Below are 22,825 nucleotides of genomic sequence, written 5' to 3'. Positions count from 1 at the left end.
GCTGTATTTTAATTACTAGAATAATAAATAATAATAGAAATGTCCCCAATACTATTGTGCATCTCTAATTATAAATAGTATCATTAATAATTATTCTAAAAAGAATCAGCTGAATCTTAAAGTATTGCACAAAAGGAATCAGTATTTTATCATAGGGATCAATATGTAGAATGACATTATTATTTTATCTTGTGGCTCACCCTCAACAATCCCAGTCAAAACACATCAGATTATAAAAATGTATTACTCCCTTACTTCCATCACACTCCTGTAAAGTGGGTGTGGCTCTGTCTGCACCAGTGTCACACAGAGCCCTCTCTCTCTCTCTCTGCTGTTACGTATGTGTGCAGAACAAGATCAGCCATTGGCATGGGCGGAACCTACCATCTCCCCCAGCTTCACAGGGGTGGGTGGGCTTAATGCAGCATCCTTTCATACTGCATCAGCTTTCCCATCCTGGATTTTTCTTTCAGTTATATCTATATAATGCTTATCTTTTCATGCTTAGACAAGGTCTGTGTGATAAATAGCAGCTTTTGTGCCTCATGGTTTAGATTTTTCTTCCTCCTGCACCCCTCCTCCTCTTCCTCCCCTCTTTTCTTACCCGGTAGTCCAACGTGGCCAGGTGAACGGAGGCAGGCATGACGACAGATGGCCCTTGCAGTCTGAGGGATTATATATTAACACCAAGCAGCTCAGATTCTCCTGCACACACAAACGCAGGTGCATACACACACTCGCATAGACTAGTGGATACTGTCTTCTGCCAACACAGGACAGCAGAATGATGCCAGAGACACAGCTGGTGTGTCACAGCATAATGAACACGCAGTAGAATCAGGAGAACGAGGGATTTAACCTGATGGACAGAGAGACGGAGGACAGTTTTTCTCCGGTCGTCATGGAGGTGTGGAGCTCCTCGGCATCCGAGGAGGAAGAAGAGAGAAGCACTTCCAGCACTGCGGATGAAGGGGTGGTGGTGGTGGGGGAGAAAATATGCCACAACAGCAATAACAATAATAACAACAACAAGGACAGCCTTTGCCAGGAGGTGTCACAAGGTGAGATGAGGCAGAGGACAGACAGGTGACATGCACAAGAGACTGACGAGGGTTGAGTGAGTTGCCATGCTTAAGAGAGAGGTATTAGACGAAAGGAGTGAAGTGTCAAGTGTTGTGGTTGTGATCATTCCGCCCTGGGAGTCAAATACTGCTGTCTGGTATGTTTTTGTTCTACATTGCATCATCAAGGTCTTGGTTATCTAAGTGCTTTAATAGTTAATAGTGCACTGCATGTACTGCAGGGTGCAGTGATGTCACTGAAGGTACATCACGCAAATGCTGACTACCATTCACCAAAATGCTTGTTTTTGTTGCCCTTGTAATAAGACCCCTTTAGTTCAACATGAAAGGGCCCTGAGACGTGTGAGGTTTTGTAAATATATCCAGCTTATTGTTTCCTCACAGTGTGGTGAAGGTCACTCAGTCTGTGTTTGTGTGTGTGTACGTGTGGGTTCACACATGCTGCAGCAACACATTCGAGCCCTGTGTACATGTAAGCAATCGTCATTGGTGGCATTATGAATTTTTTCTCTTCTCTTTTACTGTTGTTATATTGGGATCAGAGCCAAATTAGGGAATAGTATTTTGATGCCAGTGTCCATTTTTGGATGTCTTCCCCTCTGATATGGACTTACTCTGAGGGGAATTATGTTTTTTTAAACAGAGAGAATTAAATTGTTCATTTTAGATTGAAGGATTGATCTAAATAACTGCCGTTAAATAGATTATTTTCATTGTTGATTATTTTCTTAATTCATTTTTTTGTTGTTTTTCTATAAAATGTCAGAAAATGGTCAGAAAATCAGTTTTTGCCAAAGCCTAAAATGATGACCTCAAATATCTGTTTTGTGCACTGTCTAAAAATATTCAGTTTACTGTCATAAACAAGTACATTTACCAGAAAATATTCACTTTTAAGACACTGGAATCAGTGAATTGTAACTTTTTTTCTATAACACACAGATTAACTGATTATCACCGTAGCTGGAGATAAATTTTATAATCAATTCACAATTGATTAATCATTGCAGATCTAGTTCCTAAACCCTCTACTGTGTGGTCTGTGGTTCAGAACAAAGAGTGCAGGTACAGTAACTGTACTGCTGCCCTACTTTCAGTCCAGCATTGTCAGTTGTCTTTGCTTTTCCAGACATAAAATGATATCTGATACAGTTAAGTCAAAATAAATTGTTTATAAAAAGATCTTTTGCCTGGCTTATAGTGTAGAGTGGTTTCTTTTGGCACATTTTAATTTTTTTTTACAATATTTATCAGAAAAAATTATGTTGTATATAATTAATTGCATGGCTATAAATCTAAGATTAAAGCAGCTAGTGTGAGCGGGAATTCTCCTCTACTCCTCCTTTGTATGGGTCGTTCTTTGTCTAAATCGACATGTGGCGGGCAACCTTGCGAATACTGCAACGCAGGCACTGCTCCAGTGGAACAGGATGCTCTGGACAAATTTCTGGCCTCTCTGTTATGCAATGGGATAAAGAAATTGGTTGGATTTTCAGTGCACAAATACTTCAGTTCAGTTCAGTTCAGATATGTGGTTGAGTGTGTTGTATAATGTGATCATATGTCTGTATTGCCAGGTTCTGTGGGCAAAATGCATCAGTGATTGATCTGATACTGATAAGATTATTTATAACTTCTAATTCTTTATAGTGGTATTAATTTTTACTATTGTAATGTCAGTATTAGGGGTGTCCCGATCTGATATTGATATCGGAGATCAGTCCGATATCAGCCAAAAAACGAGTATCAGATTTTATCGGACTGCATCTAAATTCTCCGATATAAGCGCTCCGATAAGCAGTCCATTTTCCGCTCCAGCACTTCTATCCATAGGTGACTCTGGTTGCTGACTATTGTTCTCTGTTTGAGTAACATCACTTGATCAAGCCTTTTCTAACATTCCACACTACAAAATAAGTAATAAAAGTATGTATGATTCGTGCTGATATTGTATCGGATCGATATCGGTATCGGACAATAATCAAGGCCGCAATATCGATATCGTATTGGAAGTGAAAAAGTTGTATCGGGACATCCCTAGTCAGTATACAGTTAAGATGCTCTAGCCTAAAAAAATGTCCAGACTTACGCTAAGAAGCTCTGCAAGACAAATTTTAGCTCCTGCCAATCTTGTCAAGTCTGCACCCTCAGAATAATGGAGATCAATAGGGGATCAATGGAAATGTTACTCTTGGAGCTCATCCATGCCTGTCTGATCCCCACAACACAACAGACGTCATAAGTATACTAAGTGAGCAAGGGTCATCCATAGGTACAGTATTAGGCTAGCAGTTCAGGGTTCAGTTGCCTGGACTTAGCTCACCCCAAACCCTAAAACCTCTCGCTGGCACAGTGGCATCTCTTCCCTTGATCTGCTCTGAGCTCTGGCAGTCAGGTCAAGAGGAAATAGATCAGGTATTTTGGCTCAATGAAGTTCAATGGATATACAGTTCAGGTGCTTGTTAATTTCTGCAAACAGATCTATGCGTATCAACTGAATTGAATGCTTTCATTCATTTGCGTGCAAATGATCCATTCAGCACACCACAAAAAACATGAAGTGCTTAATTGACTAAGAATAACAACAGAATATACCCTGTAAATAATGAATAGATGTAATACTTCACTTTGATATTCCTGAGACAGACTCACATGAACATTTGAATGACTTAATAGTCAACTGAATTATTTTGTCTGTGTGTATCTGTACACACACGCACACACTCAGGACCACTGACGACATTCCTGCTGCTGAGGAAGTTGAGAGCTATTATCTGATTAAACTTTGTTAATTTATAGAATGTATTTATAATTACACTATTAGTTATTTAGTGCTGAAGATGACTAGTATATGAATGGAGTTTGCCTTATGATATGGATTTGTTAATATACAAATGTCCATTTTGACCTCTCATCCATGTTGGTTTTAAAATTAAGATTTAGATTTTGGGAGACTACCTCATTTTGCTTAGATCTCAGAGCTACTTTATGATCAGAATTTAATAACTGACAGAATGGCTATTTTGGATTTGATGTTTAAGTTAATTTGCCCTGCTGCCACTTCAACAGACCTGTTAAATAGCCAAGAGCTGTGTTAAATTTGACAGCAAAGTTTGATTTAATTTTATGCATGGTGTTTTGATGAAAATCCCATTTAGTTTTAGTCACATTTTTGTAGAGCCCAACAGATATGGGATTTCTGAGACCAATATGGATTTTAGAGGGGAAAAATTCACTTATAACAGTATGGTGGCTGATGTAGTGAATTTTTGAGCTGGAATAAATAGTAATGGTAGTAAACAGTAATAATAATTGACCTTTTCTGTACGGATTGTGCACCAATATGACTATGTAAAGGTACTCAGAAGGCTGCTTCATAATGTTATATTTTGTATTTAACATGTACGTATACCAAGCAAGTGCAGCAAGGAACACTGATAAAATAATAAGAAATAATTGTGACACGTGATGTGCATTATTGTTTGTTGCCCTCCTCACATTTTTCTGGAAAACATGACTTAAAATATGTTCACTATCACAGTTGTCCAACATTTTTGGTCTGTGTTACTCTGTTTCAATCTGCTTAATGGCAACAAACTCTTCCTTACAGTGAATCACCTCATAGTTCTATAGACATGATTTAAAAGTATATAATTCATGGGCAGCTGCAGGGTTTTTTACGATGCTATAGTGCAGCCCAAGGTTAGGCTCTTTCCATTAGGCTGATTAGACACTGATACAGCTACCCAATCACTGTGTTTCCAGGCCAAATTCAAGGACCTCAGTCTAATTACTTTGCTCTGTGGCAACTTCCCATCTCTTTAGTCCAAGCTAAGCTTTCTGCCAAAGCAAGATTATACTGCTGATTTTGGTTTAGTCGTATGCAGTGTCAGTCAGACTCACATGCTTGTTCAGGCAAATTTTGTACATCCATTAACAGAGAAAAATCAGAAGCTGAAATATGCATCTTAAACCAACGAGTTCTGCAAAAGCATGAGACTTACAATTACAGGTTGAATTTAAAAAGTGGCACAAAATTAAAGCACAATTTTTGTACTTAAAGCTGCTACAAAAAGTTTTTTACTGGTTATGAAACAGTGTTACTTTATTACTGACACCTCTCTATGACCTACGTAAACAAACGAGACTACAATAAATGTTTTTTTTTTTCTGTATTGTTATTCTTAATGCCTGCTACCTGGTCAGATTCTCTGTGAAATCAGATGAAACAAGCCAGCAAGTAGTACTTTAGTTAGCCGGTTAAAATGAAGGAGATTTTTATTGAGATGATTTTTGACGTATGTTGTGGTTATGGTGCATGAATCACTATCCAAAAGCAACAAAATATGAAAGATGATTGTATTATTTATAATTTATGTCCTTGGCAGACAAAGTAAAACCCTTTGAAAATTCTGATGAAATTTGGATAATTAACAAATAATAATAAATTCTGTGTTTAGCTCACGTCCAGTTCCTTATTGGCTCAGTTGAGAATCACGTCAACACTAGATCGATTTGACCTGAAAAAATGACTTCCACGCCTCTTTACCCGTATTGACTGTGAAGTGGACATAAACAAACCATTCTCCAGGATGTAAACAAAGTTGCAGGTCAACAAGCCAGTCACTGTTATCCCCTCCATGCTGTACATGTCCAACCGGTGTGAACACCTTGTCTGTTCAGCCCTGGCAGTCTCCCCTGTCGAGCTATATTGGTGTCCAGGAGAACAAGGTCTTTATTGGCGTCTTATCTGGGCTAAAAAAGATCAAGCTAAGAGGATCAGTATCTGGCTGACCGCATGGAGATGTTGTGGTCTGTGGCTATGGAAACTTGAAGCAGGAACAAGAAGCTGCTCAAGGCACTATTTTCAGTCTGGATGTGATCTTGGCGTTGTTACAAGTTGATATCAGGCCTAAATTATAATTAATCACAATCCATGTGAATGGATTCCAGAAATGAAACCACAAACTATTATAGAAAATCAAAGGCAAAGAGACTTAACAGCACTGCTTCTTGAAAATGGTGAAACTGCTTATAAATACACTTGATCATGACTGTCATTATTAAACTTTGGTTATTATTTAAACAATTAAATACTTTTAATAATAATATATATATTTTTAAGTTTCTGTTTACAAATTATTAGGAATGCTATAATTCATGTTATTTCATCACTTGTTTGTGTAATATAATTATGAATAAATACATTCTAAATTATATATTGTGTCATAGCTGAAAAGAGACAGTTACAATCTGATTAATTAGTAAACATTTTATTGTTGCACACACTATAACATTTTATATCAGATATTTGTTACTGATGATGTGGAAAAAATTATGTGTAAACCTTAAAGAAATTATTACAGAGAGATGCACCACCATATTTGTAACACTTTATTAAAGGTTAATAATTAGTTTGTAAACATTATTTGGATGGCTATTATTAAAGTTACAACTGATGATTATAGCCCCTTATGTACTTATGTATGTACCTTGCTTAAGTTACACCATGTACATGAACTTTAATAAGTAACATACTTATTTTAACCCAAAGCATCATCTTTTCCTAAACCTACCCAAGTAGTTTTTGTGCCTTTATTTTGAAAGTCTACCTGGATGTTGCATATTTATTATTGCAGAGCCCTTTCCACAAGACTGTTGCTACAGGGGTACAGACAGCATCATAGTAGGAGTGTAGGACCACCAAGTTGGCAGTGAAAACATGTTGCCTGTAAACGTTATCTGGATGGTTATTATAAAGTTGCAGCTGATGTTTATAATATGTTGTAAAAGTTAATACATACTGTGGAGTGCAAGTATAAACATAAATATAATACTTTACAATTGCATAATAAATGATTTATAAAGTGTATGTGTGTGTGTGTGTGTGTGTGTGTGTGTGTGTGTGTGTGTGTGTGTGTGTGTGTGTATAAACATGAATTGAATGTTTGTTAACTAATTTAACTTCATTTTAATAAACTAGGAATTAATCATCTATTGATAATGCTTATAATATATAAAAAATAATATATAAAGTGTTACTGACTGATGAAAGCAAAGCATATAGGGAGCCAATATAAACATGAATGGTCTCATTAATAATAATTATAATGAGTTAAAGCAAAAAGTTGTTTATTTCCAGTTTAAGACATAAAGTGTAAGTCGATATCAAACTTCGTTCTCTGTCTTTTAAGTAAAAACCGTGCTCTTTAACTGTAACTGGTTAAAAAAAAAAAAAAAAAGCAAAATTAAGAAGATATCAGTCAAAATCAAAACACCTCCCCCACTGGCTGGCTATTATTGCTCACAACCCCATAATAATCTCATCATAAACACAAAAAGAGAGGCTGTGTTGTTACAGGATCCTTTGTGTACATTCTGCAGCTCTGTCTGTTCCTCCATTCATTAAATCCCTCTCTCCCTCCTGCAGTGCTGTGCTCAGACAGAGTGGGTCAGGTCACCAAGACGTATCATGACATCAAGGCAGTCACCCACCTGCTGGAGGAGGTAAGAGAGAGACACACAACAGATGAACGAGATTATGGGGGATTAAACTTATCTGCCTTGCTGAACATTACTGTTTGTCACCCTTTTCAGCACTCAGAAGAAAGTCAGTTAACTTTGGTGGAAAAAGCATAACTGCAGTTGTGATTTCCATGCTTAAACTGTGATTGTCTTGTCAATTTTTGCAAAAACATAAATGTGCTATATCATTATGTAGAGATACAGAATTTTTTATTTTTGCAGATATCCAATATCCTGATATTTTGGAACTCATTTTGGCTGAAGACCCATGTCAATACTGAGATATGCACATATTTTTTTCCACCTAACTGCAGGGAACATCAAATCTCTCCTTTGTTCTCTTTGTTCTTCACAAATTCATTGTACACTCTGCCAATACTGATGGCATGTCGATGTTATTGTGCATCCCTCTCACTATGCATTGTCCAGTAAAATAAATGTTTTATCTACGTATCATTTTGCAGAAAGAGCGGGACCTCGAGTTAGCAGCGCGGATTGGTCAGTCCCTCCTTAAGCAGAACCAAGAGCTGACGGCACGTAATGAAATGCTGGATGAACAGCTTGAAATTGCAAAGGAAGAGGTATAACCAGACCTCATGACACACACTAGTGAAGTCACTGAAATACATGATCTGTGTTGTGTTATAAGTTCTCTACTGAGCTCACTTCATATTGACTAATGGTATTTTGTTAGATCGCTCAACTTCGTCACGAGCTCTCAATGCGAGATGACCTCCTTCAGTTCTACGCGAGCACTGAGGAGATTGAGAATGCTGAATCGCAGTCACCGTGAGTTTACACACACACACACAAACACACACGCACACACACGTTCACATTAACAGAGGTGAAGGAATGACACCACTGGAAATAGCTGCACAAAAACATCTCATAATTATTTTATTTTAAAACTAAGTATAGTTTGTGACATCTTTCAAAATAAATAAGAAAGTCTGCAATTCATGCTGCTAAGTAATTACCAAACTTCAACAGACAAGACACTTCTTATTTCCCTTTCAAAGCATAAAGAGTAATCTCATACCTTCCAGTAACCATCATAGCTTTTTTGATATGTTAGAGGTAGGAATGACAGAAGCCAAATATTTGTGCTTCAGTATAATATTCTATCACAAAATCATTTAAATGATTTAATGATTTTTCATTTAACAGCTACTCTGTTGTAGTTATTCACTGATATACAGTAAAAGAGATCCCTCACAGTGCACTGAGTCTGTGTCTAAGTACTCATGCGTCACAGCATCTCCACTGATCCTCTCAGCATTTCCAGATAAGCTTTCTGCTAAACTGTTTTCCCATCAGCAGTTAACGATTATCTCTATTCATTACTACTGTCTTTTAATTTCTTATATTGCACAAGTTTATTTAACCATGTCAAGTACATTTATTAGTACTCAAATTAATTCAGAAAAAAACTGGGTGTAGTAGTAATTTGTTTCTGTTTAGATGTGAGAAAACAGAAAGATTCCTCATGCAGATCAATGTTTCTTTTCTTGTTGCAGAATAAAAAGGAACGAATCCTGCAGCTCGCTCAGCAACTTTGTCCACTATGACTTTCTGCAGCAGAAACTGAAGGGTTTAGAGGACGAGAACCGTAAACTGCGATTAGAGGTATGAAACACTGTGAAGTTCTCACACACAGAGTGAAAAGACAGGAAAGTTGCTCACTTACAAGATCAAATAAGACACTTATTAAAAATGTTCAGTCTTTGTCCATGTCTGTATAAAATCTAGCTTTTGATTGTTCTATAAATTATTTACACACTATATACTAATATTTTTATTCACACAGTAACATATGTTTCCAGAATTTGATTGAAAATACCAAAAATCCAGTATATACTCTCATTATGCATTGTTTAACACAAACTAAACACTTTTCTAACTACAATTTAATTATAAATGAGATCTCTGGGATCAGGTGTGCTGTTGATTAAATTAAACAAGTACATTGAATAGAAAAGATAGAAATAGAAATATCAAGATGTAATGATTCATAGAATGTATTATACAGTTAAATTTAAAATGTGGGTGATTTCATTTTTTCATGTACTCTAGTATTACGTTAAAAATATGACATTTTGACACCAACATTATTTCTGCAGGCCAACGAGCTCACAGCAGAGACGACCAGCTACGAGGAGCAAGAACAGGAGCTGATGATGGTGTGCGTGGACGAACTCTGTAAGTGTTTCCTTCTTGTTTCACAGTATGTAAATAAAGCACCGACATTCTGTTACAAGTATATTTACGGGACTTGTGTGTTTCAGCATCCGTCAATAAGCAAGTGGTCGACCTGTCAGAGGAGCTGGCAAGGAAAGTAGAGGACTCTCTCCGACAACAGGAGGAGATCAGCTCACTGCTCGCTCAGATTGTTGACCTGCAGGCCCGCTGCAAAGGGGTGAGAGAAACACACAACACAGAAGGTGCCCTCAAGGATCTTACGTAAAATGGTTATTGACTTTATTAAGAGTTATGTAATCGGTAACTTTGAATATTTATCTTTGCTGTCAAGTGTTTTTCATTTTCTCCATGAATGGACTTATGTCACATCACAGTAAAACCTTCCTGACTTCCTTCTCTCTCTTCTTTCTCTTCTCCTCTCCCTCTAGCTCACCCATGAGAATGAGGAGCTGAACCAAAACCTGAGTGCCTCCCGTGAGAGCCAGCTCAATCTTAAATCAGAGGCAAGACACTTACAATCCCTTTGACGAAATAAACACACTCAAGTCCAGTTCAGACAAAAAATTCATGACGAGTAGAAACCATTTCAAAAATGCTTCAGAGAAAGTTTGCAGCAGTGTGAACTGGCCCGTCTAAGCTCAGCTCAAGCTGGCTGACGGCATTGCCTGCAATACAGCTTGTCAAGTTGCCAGTGGCTGGTTTTAGAACGAAAGGCTCGTCATCTGTTTCATCAGCAAGTCAGCTCATTGAAAAGCCAGCTGGTCTAGTCAGTTACAAACTGTCAATAATCGCAGAAGTTAGGATGGAGGAGAGTAAGGATCACCTCATCAATTTGTGTGAGGAACAGCCGTGTCTTTATGACAAAAGACTTAAAAATAAGGTGTAATTGTAACCTGACACTTGACTGTTAACCTTTCCTCTGCTCCTCATTCACCTTCACTCTCTGCTGCTCACTGTCTCTCACTCGACTCAACCACACTGCCTGTGGATACACGTTTTTTGATTGTTTTTCCTGTTTCATCAGTACTAGAAATGCACCTGTGCTCATTCACATTTTAAGATGCTACAAATTAGGGGTTATAATTCTCCAAATTCATGATTTGATTTGACTTTTGATTTTAAGGTTTAAGATTTTTCTTTTGTTCAAGTCTATGCCATTGTGAAGCTATCAGGTTTTGATTTACAAAGATACTTTTTCAAATTCTTATTTAAAAAGATAGTCTGTGTGGTATGAAGTGTGATAGTTGTAGAAGTTGTCTTGTCTTTGAAGTCTTTGGACACGTGGAATGACAGTGCAGTGCAGTGAAGAGATGAGTGTATATAATGTAGATCCAACTATTTGCTTGTTAACTGGAGTTAAGCAAATAATTTACTCCAGACGCCACTCTTTAGTGTGAACCACAGAACTGCAGAGGAACATTGAGCTTCATGGACAAAGAAAGTTTAGATCACATCGTCACTTCTGTCCATATTCACATGCCGCCTTGGTCGGGCTCATCCTGAGTGCTCTGTCTCTCACTTGTTCTGTCACACTTAAATAGCCTGGTGAAACTGAACTCACCACCGGTTATGTATGCAGCATTTCACTTGATGTTGGCCAGACAGAATCTCAACAAAAACCATACTGACATACTGACAGGAAAGACGCAGAGGAGAAAACTGCTAAATCAGAGGAGGGCGGAGCATCAAGGCCGCTGTGATCACAGGGCAGATCATTGTTTTAGAGGCCAAAGTCATGGTCATTGTGAAATTTCTGCCCTGATCCTGCTACAAAAAACCCCTAACAGCTGTCAGTTTTTAACTGAAGTACAAGAGCTGTTGCTGTGGAAACAATAGACCATTTCCTCCAGTCACATTAGGACAAATTGGCAAGTTTTCAGAATATTGCAGATGGGTGCATCACAAATAGCTGCAAGTTTCAACTTGTGAATCTTTGGTCTGAACTTTACTTTAGAGTTGAATTAGAATCCTTTCACATTGTTACTTGAGCTTAGTTTTGTTTTCCTGTTCAAATTGCTATAATCAGAATGTAGAGAACTAAAACACGCTTTTGTGTTTTCAAGTCTGCAAACATGCCCGGGCATCATATGTAAACATTTGAAAAGTCAACCCAGTTTTATTGAATTTACATTCAATTTCATTTACCAAACCACAGCACTCAGATACTAATCAGTACAGAACACAGTTGATAAACATTTTATAAATAAAATGATATTACAGATAAATTAAAAAAAACATCTGAGTCCTTGTCTGTGTTGGATGTCACCTCAGTTTAAATGCTACTGAATTCTATTCTCCACTCAACCACTCTGTGCGTAGCTAGACCTCCAGTTTGATATGTCTCCCCCTGTTTGCAGCTCAAGGACCTGCAGGACAAGTACTCAGAGTGTGAGGACATGCTCCGTGAGGCCCGAGAGGACATCAAGAACTTGCGAAATAAAAGCTTACCCAACAGCACGGTGCAGCGGTACACTTCACTGGCAACCGTCCTCCCCATGGACTCACTGGCGGCTGAGATAGAGGGCACCTTTCGCAAAGGCCTGGACACCCCGGCTCCCTCGGAGTACAAGTGAGTCTCTTATTTTGTATGTGTATGTTTTCATATGTGCAAGGCTCTGCTTGAATTCCTCTCAATCATTCAGGTTCTAGATAGATAAAATCCAGGAGTTTTACTTAAATTGACTCATCGAGGCTTATTTGATGCTTAAGAGCCCCAATAGTTCTACTTTCTTACTTTTATCAGACATCATTAAACTAAGACACAACCCTCCAGTGCCTCATTTATACTCAAAAGTCTGTCTTTGTAATGTGGATGGATGTTCATGTGAGGGAGCCCCACATCATCACGTAATACTGAAGCTCTATTTAGTAGTAAATATTACTACATACAGCTGACAGCTATAGCCACTAGTTGCCTTTAAATTACCATAAAATGGACACTGTTTTATCAGTGTTGTTGTGGTTGTTCCCAACATTTTTTAATCGTAACCCTCAGTTTTTGTTATGTTTTCAGACTAAACTTCTTAGAACTGTTTGAGACCAAAAGTGGACAAATGAGCCATTATTTCACAAAAGCAGCAGAAATGAAAGAAAAGTTAGAAAATAAAAGTGAAGCAGAACTTTTTTCTTCTCTAATGTTTTTTCGCTAATCACGTCACAACTCCTCAGATTACCTTGTGACCCTTTGGAGGGTCCCAACTCCTTCATCTCAAATCCTTCTCAACCAGCCGCAACAGTGAAATGCTGCTTACACAGTGATGCAACACCATTAACAATCCAGTGATGACATATAGAATATATCAGCACATTTTACTGCTGAACCATTACTTTTAGTTTAAATTAGATTTTTCTGATAAGTAGGAGTTTGAATGCTGGATTATAATAGATTTATAGATAGTGGTATTGGTACTCTTACTTAAGTAAAAGATCTGATGATGTGGAGATATAAAGAAGCAGAACAAGAATCATGGTTAAAACATCAAACATCTAAAGAACAGCACTTCATCATCAAGTAGGACAGTTTTAATTTTTATGAGGCTGTGGAGATGAAGAAGAGGAAGAAGGTTATAGCTCTGTTGATATACTGGAGCCAATCAAACAGCAGTGTTTTTGTCCTCACTGTCACTGTCTTATCTTCTTCTTTTTGGGCTTGTTTGAGTTACACTCCTGAAAAAATAAGACAAAACAGACATCAGTAGATATTAATTAGGCTGGTAAGAGATACTTGTAATCAAGTGGTTAGAATCCAGCGAATCTTTTTAACGTCTAGGGCCTCACATTTTATTTTTCTATTTTTTTATTCTTCCTTAAAAGTGTTGTTGGTTTCAGTGCCCTCCAAAATCCTCTGCAACCTGGAGATCTCATTTTTAGCATGGTAGTATTTCCTCCCAAGTTTCTGCTGTAAACGTCTGTTTTCATGCATGAGTTTATTCTTCTTCTTCCCTGAACAGATGTTCATGTGTGTGGATTTCATAGCCTGCTTCCTCAGTCTCAAGGCCGTCAGCTTCCAGTTGATGTTCAAAGCTGATTGAATGGCTTGTGTAAGCGCGAGCACCATGATGTTTTTTGCAGCTGGCCTGCATTCATGGGGCTTGTGTACAGCTGGCTTGTGTGAAGCCAGTTGGCGTACAGATGACTGATGTGCAGCTGACTTGTGCGAAGCCGGTTGGCCGACAAATGGCTTGTGTACGGCCAGCTCGCCTGCAGCTGGCTCACGTGTAGTGAGCTTGCGTGCAGCGGCTTTGCGTGCAGCTGTCTTGCATGTAGCTGGCTCACATGCTCGTGGCTTGCGATATTTGCCACCAGGGCAATTACGCTCATTTCTCTGAAAAACAGAAACATACAACTAGTGTTTAGCTAAAATCACTATCACACTTACAGTAAATGTACTGTATGTATGCCTTTCACATCTGTTGTCAAAGAAAACTGTAGCTATAAAGTTATGAAGCTTAAAGCACATCACAGGAAGTCCATGATGATGAAGTTTGATAATTAGTTTAAAATTTCTTTCATAAAGCAATATTTCTTTTAATACAAAAGTTAGATTTTAAGAGCACGCCAAAGCAGGAGTTGCTGTTCTAAATTGTTGCACAATTTTGAATTTCTCCACTAAAATCATTTCTTTGTTTCAGCAGAATTTATCAGAAACATATCTGTTGGTTGCAATAAGTTTAGCCAAGAAAAAAACATATATTCTGTTGCACCAAAACCTTAAACTCCAATTTAAACTTTGATCTAGTTTTAACTGTAAACTAATACTTGTTTAACTTTTAAAATAGCTGCTATTTTGAGATGGATTGAGCAAAATAATCAAGTTTATAGAAGTTGAAGAAAGTTAAGGGCCAGTTGAGATTTATGATGTATCTCTTCTGTCTTTCACTTGAATTAATAATTCAATCGATTTTAGCTAGCCAGCAAAAATATAAGTCTTCTCTTACATTTAGCTAGCTAGCAAACAGTATAACATGTTTTAACCCTTTACCTAGCTAGCATCTCCATATTGATTAAATTACATTTAATTTCTGATCAGTGACAAACAGTCATCTGTTTAAATATCCTGAGAGAAAGTAATATATCCTTTACAATAAAATAGATGTAATTATGCTGTATGAAGAAAGGCTATTACATGCATGAATCTATTTAACTACTGTATTATAATTGAAATATATCTAGGCTCTGTATTGTATTTCTCAATATTTTTGAGGGTTGGTTGTAAGGGCGCTCTTACAGAAGAAGAAGAATGATGTTAGTTATATGTTAACTGATATATTTGAGAAAAAATGTTCAGTTTATTTGTTAAAGGCAGAATTTAAAGAAATGCAAGAAGAAATGAGATCTGTGCAGTGCTAAATTTTCTAGATTGTTCTTGGTCATATGATAAAATCTTACCTTTTGTTGTCTCTTTGTTAGGCGCTTCATGTAGTGTGCTGTGTAAGGTAGTAGCTCAAAGTCAGTGTTTTTGTTTGTATTCAAGTTTTGGGTTAATTCTAGAATTTATCCTCATGTGCAGATGGAGGTTGCTCAGTTGTCAAGGGATTGTAGAAATTCAAATTCTGACAATGTTAATATGCTTAAATTTTGTTGATAATGAAGTCCAAAAAAACCTTGAAAAAAAAAAGCTTTAAAAAATGCTAAATGAAAATGAGATATTTCTGCTTTCTGTTTTTGTCTGCTCTGTCAAAGTGTTTCAATGCACTATACAGGATTTAACAACATTTGAATGAAAACATGAGGGTTTTTTTTTTGTTTATGTTGCCAGGCAACTGTCAGTCAGATCTGATCAAACCACACCCTCCCAGTCCTGATAGGGTTTATCTGCAGTCTCACAGACAACATGACATCTCCACTTACATAACTTTCTGCACTGATGTACTTCCGGTTTGTATATGCAAACCATCATCTTTTCTTTACCAGAAACAAGTATTTTTCTGCCTAAATCTAACCAGGTAGTTTTGGTGCTTAAATTGAATCAAACTGCAGCTGTTTGGAGGGTGTGCCATGTATCAGGTGTGTCCTGTAGTACTGTTCACCTGCTGATAGACCTATCTGCCTGATGAAGCAGATTAGTTGAGTTTTTGATTGTTAGATAGCACCCAAGGATGTTCTTTTCCAAGCCAAAATGCCTGCTTATTATTCATGAATGTTTAATGTTGTAGACGAATACTTAAGTTTTGAAAATAACTTTTCAAAGGTGGTGCAAACAGATTGAGATAGATTTTGGATTAAGTGTGGGTCTGCAACCTTTACTCTCAAAAGGGACATTTTTGGTCAAAAAAGAGAGAAAAATGTTTACAGCTCCAACTATTAAATTCTCAATTTTCTTGTTTCTTGATTTGGCATCCATCGTTAGCCAAGGAAGACTCAAAAGTAGCTGCTAGTAAAATTTAAAGGTAAAGGCACTGAACCATGCATTGACTAGGACACACATTTCAGTTGATGAAATCCTAGAATGAAGTTTTAAATTTAATGTATGAGCTACACGTTTTTACAGTTGAAGAATTGAAGGATCACTTAAGACCTAGCAATGATAAATGAAAATTGAAATGTTAAAAACTGTTCATTCATTTCTATATCATATTTTGTTAAAGCTACAGGGAGCCACTGGAGAGGAGTAGAAGAGCCACATATGGCTCCAGAGCCCTGAAATAGAGAATAGTAGACACTAAACGAAGGTGACCTTCTTCCTCCAGTGCACACCCGATGTGTGTCCTACCAATCTGAATGGTGATGGCTGCCCTACAACAATGAGCATCCCTCTTACATCACCACTTTTTTCACCACAGGTGCGCAGCTGAGATCAGTAATGTGGATTAGATGTAATCTTTGCATGTCCTGTCATGCCCTGTTTCTCCTGGCAGGAACCACCCATGGCGCGTGTTTGAAACCGTGAAGGTGGTGAACAAGGCTGTGAGGTTGCGGTCTCGGTGTCATTCCCCGGGGCTACCCGGCTCCAGCCCGGTTTCCACTCGCTCCAGTTGTAACAGCACCCCCCGAACCAGCTACTATGGCTCAGATAATGCCAGCTTTACCCTGGAGGACAGGCCCAGCTCCAGCAATGCACAGAAAGAAGACAATAGGTGTGTTTAACAGTGCTCATGCACATACAATGGTTGGTTAGTCCATAAAAATGTCCTCATCCTTTGATGGCAACAATTCACAACCTAGAAGGCTAATTTGGTATGGGGTCAAGTTTGTGCATGTGTGTAAACATAAGTGTTTGTGTTCATGCCAATTTGCAAAAGGGGGTGTGGCAGTGGAAGTGACTTGTAACCAAAAGGTGCATGACTAAACTGATTTACTTAATATGAACAAACTTTGTAGACAGACACATCCAAAGACACACACACACACACACACACACACACACACACACACACACACACACACACACACACACATGGAGACATGCATGCACATTATCACAGCTGTTGTGAAAAACTTGACAAGAAAATTGACTTTCTTTAACACTGCATGTCAACAGTCCTTGTCAATAGTAAGTGTATTACCTACAGTAGACAGCAGTTGCCTCCTGTCTGGAGAAAGTAGGGAGGAGTACCAGCATGGAAGCTAAGCAGTTAACTGCTGTGGACATGGTGAGTGACAAAAGGTATTCAAGACACTTTAAACAAAGGTTTATCTAAAAAACAAAAACAATATCAGTTAAAGTGTACACCATATTTCAAATATTTTCACCCATTGCTGTCAGACAACCTTTTTGGATGAGAAACTTCTAAATTTCAAGCCAAATATTGGCCTCTCCAAAGTTGCTCGTCTACCACTGCCTCAGTCTGTTTGTTTGTTGATGTTATTTTGTGACTTAAGTGTTTTAAAAGGATAGTTCAGATTCACCAAAGTCACACAGTAACACAAACAAACTGGCAGATTGAGGCAACAGTAGACCAGCAACTCCTGTGAGATAAAATCATTGATTTTACCTATAGAGTTTGGTTGGCTTGTAGAGAATTAATGTCTTTTTTTAGGTGTACTTTTCTTAAGTGGCTAAAATACCTCTAGTCACTGACCCTGTCCACAACCATACATTACTTAGCTTCCATGCTTGTGCTCCTCTCTGCTTCTCCTAACTGGGGATGTGCAGATCAGCAACAACTTTAGCTAATAAATGGACCATCAGTGAGTATCTCATACAATCGATCCCTTTAAAGGTCCACAGCTGATTTGACACAGTTTAAACATTGTCACATCTATTCACCACAGTGGGCCAAAGCGTCTGGGTCAGCCAGGCACACCAGGAGGCCAGGACCTAGAAGCCGCCTTGCGCAGCCTGTCAGCCCGCCAGCAGAACCACTCCTCTGAGCGACCTTTCTTTGATGTGGAGCGTGAGCGTAAACTCCATGCCTTGGCAGCAAACTGCGAGGAGGGGGAGGGCTCCAGTGGATTCCTCACGCCAAATGACAGCCTGGCCTCCAGCCCGGCAGCATCGACGGGCACCAACTACTCCAACGGCAGCTCGCGGCACTCCTGTGGCTCCTCAGGAGGATCCAGGTCCTACCTGCCAGACCGCCTGCAGATCGTCAAGCCTCTGGAAGGTAAAAGGCTCAGCTGGGTACTGTGTCAGCTTCATGGAGCAAATTCCAACTTCTGTGGAATCATGATAACAATTTCCATAACAGTGTCTTGGTAAAAACCCAACTAGACAAACACTGCTGATCATTTTCTGAATTTGTCTGTGATATTCATTAAATAGCACAGGCGTAAAGCTGCAACTGCTTTTAAAAGTCCAAAGCATTTTTAAAGCAGTTTAATTACTTGATTACAAAAGTAAAACTAGCATTTCTTGGAAGCTAAGATATCTGGCTGTAGATGTTTTGAATATTGCATATATTTTGATATTTCATGACTTTGTATTTGTTATTTGTATGGTGTATGGCCCAGGACACTTAAAAAGAGATTTTGATTGTAAGTGAGACTTCACTATGGATAAAGGTTAAATAAAATAAAATAAATGTGAGCACATGAACTACATTTGACATTAGTGGCCATTGGTACATAGATTTGATTTTAAAAAAATAGGCCTCAGTTGGCTGGTTCAGATTTGAACCCAGCCTTTCTTCTGGCTGTAAGGAGGTGGTTCTCAGTTTTTTTTTTTACTTAATAATTTGTGAAGCAACTAATAAAAAAGGAGCATGATAAAGCATTGATTGTTTATTTTTCCTACATAGATCATATTCATGGTGGTCTATACACTGTTGAATGAGAGCCAATGACCTGCAAAAATGTGTTAATCACCAATCCAAAGCCAGCATTTTTCACTCTGTGTAAATGCAGTGCACACAGTACCTTGAACCACGTAGCCAACATAATATTATACACCAAGATTATGTATCAGCATTTTTATTCCATGTGAATGGAATAAAAATGTGTGAACATTTTTAACAAATTAGTAGCCTACAGGTCTATAGGCTATCTATCAATGCACTTTGACCACCAGCGTGACTTGGATCACTTAAAGCTATGGTTAAGAGTTCAATTTGTCTTTTTTAACTTTTTTTTTTATTATAGCTGCGTTTTGATTTGGTTTGCACTGGACTTTGCAGTTAACTAGAGCTGTGTCTAGCATTTATAGCAAGATATCTGCAGGTCTTGAAAAAGTCTTAAAAAGAATTTACTTCACTTTCGTCTTGGAAAAAAAACTCTAAGAAATAAAATATTAAAAAAATAATAAAATATTTTAAATATTCTGGTATAAGAATGCATTGAGTCTTAATATTTATCTTCATGAATTTTGCAGAATCCTCATGTTTCTGTAGTATGGAGGCAAATAAAACAAACCAAAAACATTAAATCTCTGAGCTTGACCTTCTACTTCACCACTTGCCTGCTACAACATAAGTTATGAACAACTTGCTTCATTTACCTCCATTACCTCCATGGACTTCCATGTTTGAACCTTTCCATTAAAACCATGTGAGAGGGGTAGTGATAAATAATAATATATAATCATAAATCGTAGTTATTTCTGACAGGATAAATAACATGTAACTGCATCGAATCACAACATTATTCAGCTTCAGTTTCCTCTGACCCTCTCATCATCAGGCTCAGTGACTCTGCATCAGTGGCAGCAGTTGGCCAAACCAAACCTGGGAGGGATCCTGCATCCACGTCCGGGTGTCCTGACTAAAGACTTCAGGGAGCTTGAGGTCGACATACAGCACGTCTACAGTCTGAACGACCTGGAGGAGGATGAGCCCGACCTGTCGCACCTCTCTGGAGCGCATGGCATGGGTAAGACACATGTAAACACACTGTACACACGCTACACAGTTCCACTAGCTTTGTTATTCCTGTTCACATGAGATGCCCTTTCTCTCCATGTTTCCTGATTTCTCTCTCCTATTTATTCATGCTTGTGTTGCTTGTATCCCATTAGTTGTGCTGTTTAACTTTAGTTTCCAGCTTCATGGGCTCTTGTAGTTTCTGATTCAGTGCAGTTTTCCTCATGTGTAGTTTAATGTGGCTTTTCTCCCTCCATGACCTCACAGTCGCTCCATCCGGCCCCAACCTCCCTCAGACCTCTCCCACACATACCATTACCACCTGCAAAGTCAACCAACCCTCCCTTCTCATCCCCTCCTTCTCCACTAGGTAAGAATATACAAATTGTAAACATGCAGTTTACTGTATCGGTGCCTCTATATGTTTTTGAGCATGTTGTGTTGGGTTTGTGTATTTCTTCACAGGATTAAGGTGAGGAAAGTTAAATTTAAGCTTGAACTTAATTTTCTAATGTTATGGTGGACCAGAGTTACAGTAAAATTTTAAACGAGGAGCTACGGGAATAACGAATAACATATCATTACATGATAAGATCACAAAAATAAGTAATTATATTCAGCTCAGATTACCTTTAAAAATGTGTAATTAGATTATAGTTACTTTGTCAGGGATTGCTGATTACACTTTTGATTATGTATTTAAAATAAGGTAATTGAAAACTTTGTGGAACTTTTTTCATGGTAAGTCATGAAAATCAAGTTTGAAAAACACAGTTTCTTACACAAGTGATCCACTTTGTGGTGCGCATACATTTTATTTCCATTGAAAATGTTTTGATATGTTCAAAGAGTACTGATTACAAAATTGCCATGTAAGTTGTATTCAGTAATTGACTACATTTCAAAGTAATCTAATCAACCCTGTTCATTAATCCACATCTTTTTTGCAGTGTCACTTTCATTCAATAAGTGTGGATATTCCAGATTTCCTCTCTTTCGTGCTGCTTTTTCTCCCCTTTGACCTCTGCTCTTTACGCCCGCAGTGGCAGAAAACGTCTGTCAAGGCTCTTTCTCCAACTCTAAAAGGAGTCTTCGGGGCAAAGTAAGAGTTGAGGGTTATGGACACACCATGAATTCTCAGTTTCAACATTAGTGATACAGGCACAGCACTATGTTTGTGTAACAAAATAAAATTAAGGTTAATTAAAATAAGAATTCCAGGTTTTTGAAGTGGGGTTGTATGAGATACTTATCCATAGTCAGTGTATTACCTACAGTAGATGGCAGTCAGCACCCAGTTTGGAGAAGCAGCAGGAGCACCGGTGTGTGAAGCTAAGCAGTGTACTGCTGTGGACAGGGTCGGCAGTAAAACATCAAAATAATCAATATCAGTGAAACTGTACGCTGTATTTAGAATACCACCTTCCCTCGCCATCAGACAGCTAAAATACATTTTGTTGCTGACCTTGTCCACATCAGTTCATTGCTTAGCTTCCTACACTGGTACCTCTGCTTCTTCTCCAAACTGGGGACATGCTGACTGTCATCTACTGTAGGTAATACACTGATTCTTTCAGAAACCTTTCCTGCCTACGTTCCTCAGTCAGAGACTGAGATTAAACATTTGCTGTGACCTTGTTAAAATGCTCGTGCACGGTGTTTCTGTTGAATACACACCCTTTGCCTCCACTTTTTCCTGCTCAGCGGTTGCATCTGCTCTAACTTGTTTGTTCTCCCCTAATTTTCTTGGCTTAATGTCTCTTGACCTTTCTAGGTTTTCATCTCAGCAAACCACCAGATCCTGTTTGTTGTTCGCTCACTAACATGATGTTAATTCATCTTACAGCAACAATAGACTGACTAACAGCAACTGAACTAACTGAAACTGTTTGCATAGTCTTGTTTTTTTTTATTTCCTGCGTATGAGCTTGCATGTATGTGCAGCAAGAAACAGCTTAGTTTTCTCATCAGTTGTGTTTTATTTTTGTTTTTAATTATTATTTGTTTCCCTTGGCAGCATTCACTCTTTCGGCCTGCCAGCTTGTCGGAACTGTGAGCTCGTGAGCGCTTCATCACCATCTCACCAGCAACACTATGGCCTGGGAGGAACCACCACCGCCACCACAAACTTAACCACTTCATCACTGGGACTCCTGCAGCTGCTGCAAGAACGCGGCATCTCAGCCTCTACTGATCCCCAACGCAACCTGCCCTACTTTCCAAAACCTTCACGCTCCACAGCAAAAGACAAAGGTGGAGGCTCGTCATCGGACAGAGAGGGAAGAAGGAGGAATGTTTTCAGTTTGAACTTGGTGGAGAAGCTTCAGAGTCTGGGGCTGCACAGAGTGGCAGCCTGGGGGATGACGGGCTGCAATGAAGCAGAGAGAGAGAAGCAGACGGACATCCTCTGAAAGTTTGACGAGGCCTCCTCACCACTTAACTCCTCTCTCATTCACCATAGTGACTTTGCATCCAGCCATGTTGATTCCCACTGTGCAGTTCAGGGCAACACAGCTCTGCGGTCTTGAAAACAAAAGCCACAGACTGTGCTAGAGCCATACTTGTCTCTGTAGTGTACAGTAATATTCTTTTATATGAATATGTGTACTATAGTTATCTGTGTGTGTGTGCGTGTGTGTGTGCGTGTGTGTGTGTGAGAGAGAGAGACATCTTCATCTCAGGACAATCACCTGATCATCAGTCTGTTGACTATCCTCTTTTTACACAAAAACAGAAACATCATGAAGAAAAAAACATATTTTTATACTGTGTTTCGTGATT

General features: G+C 38.5%; 1 protein-coding gene across 1 annotated transcript; it reads left to right on the top strand.

Moving 5' to 3' along the window:
* Nucleotides 1-379: 379 nt before the first annotated feature.
* Nucleotides 380-22,596, top strand: hap1 (huntingtin associated protein 1). The gene is given in 15 exon segments (XM_084715974.1): nt 380-1,061; nt 7,513-7,589; nt 8,072-8,188; nt 8,302-8,396; nt 9,128-9,236; nt 9,731-9,809; nt 9,896-10,026; nt 10,238-10,312; nt 12,167-12,378; nt 16,667-16,885; nt 18,024-18,355; nt 19,866-20,054; nt 20,312-20,414; nt 22,062-22,419; nt 22,422-22,596. Coding segments are annotated over 15 exon segments (2,337 nt in total). The 5' UTR covers nt 380-862; the 3' UTR covers nt 22,464-22,596.
* Nucleotides 22,597-22,825: the final 229 nt, after the last annotated feature.

Source organism: Lutjanus erythropterus, chromosome 3 (genome assembly GCF_056507025.1).
Source record: "Lutjanus erythropterus isolate fLutEry1 chromosome 3, fLutEry1.hap2, whole genome shotgun sequence".
NCBI lineage: Eukaryota > Metazoa > Chordata > Actinopteri > Lutjaniformes > Lutjanidae > Lutjanus > Lutjanus erythropterus.
Note: the sequence above shows the minus strand (reverse complement) of the source record. Positions and strands in the feature narration are given on the sequence as shown.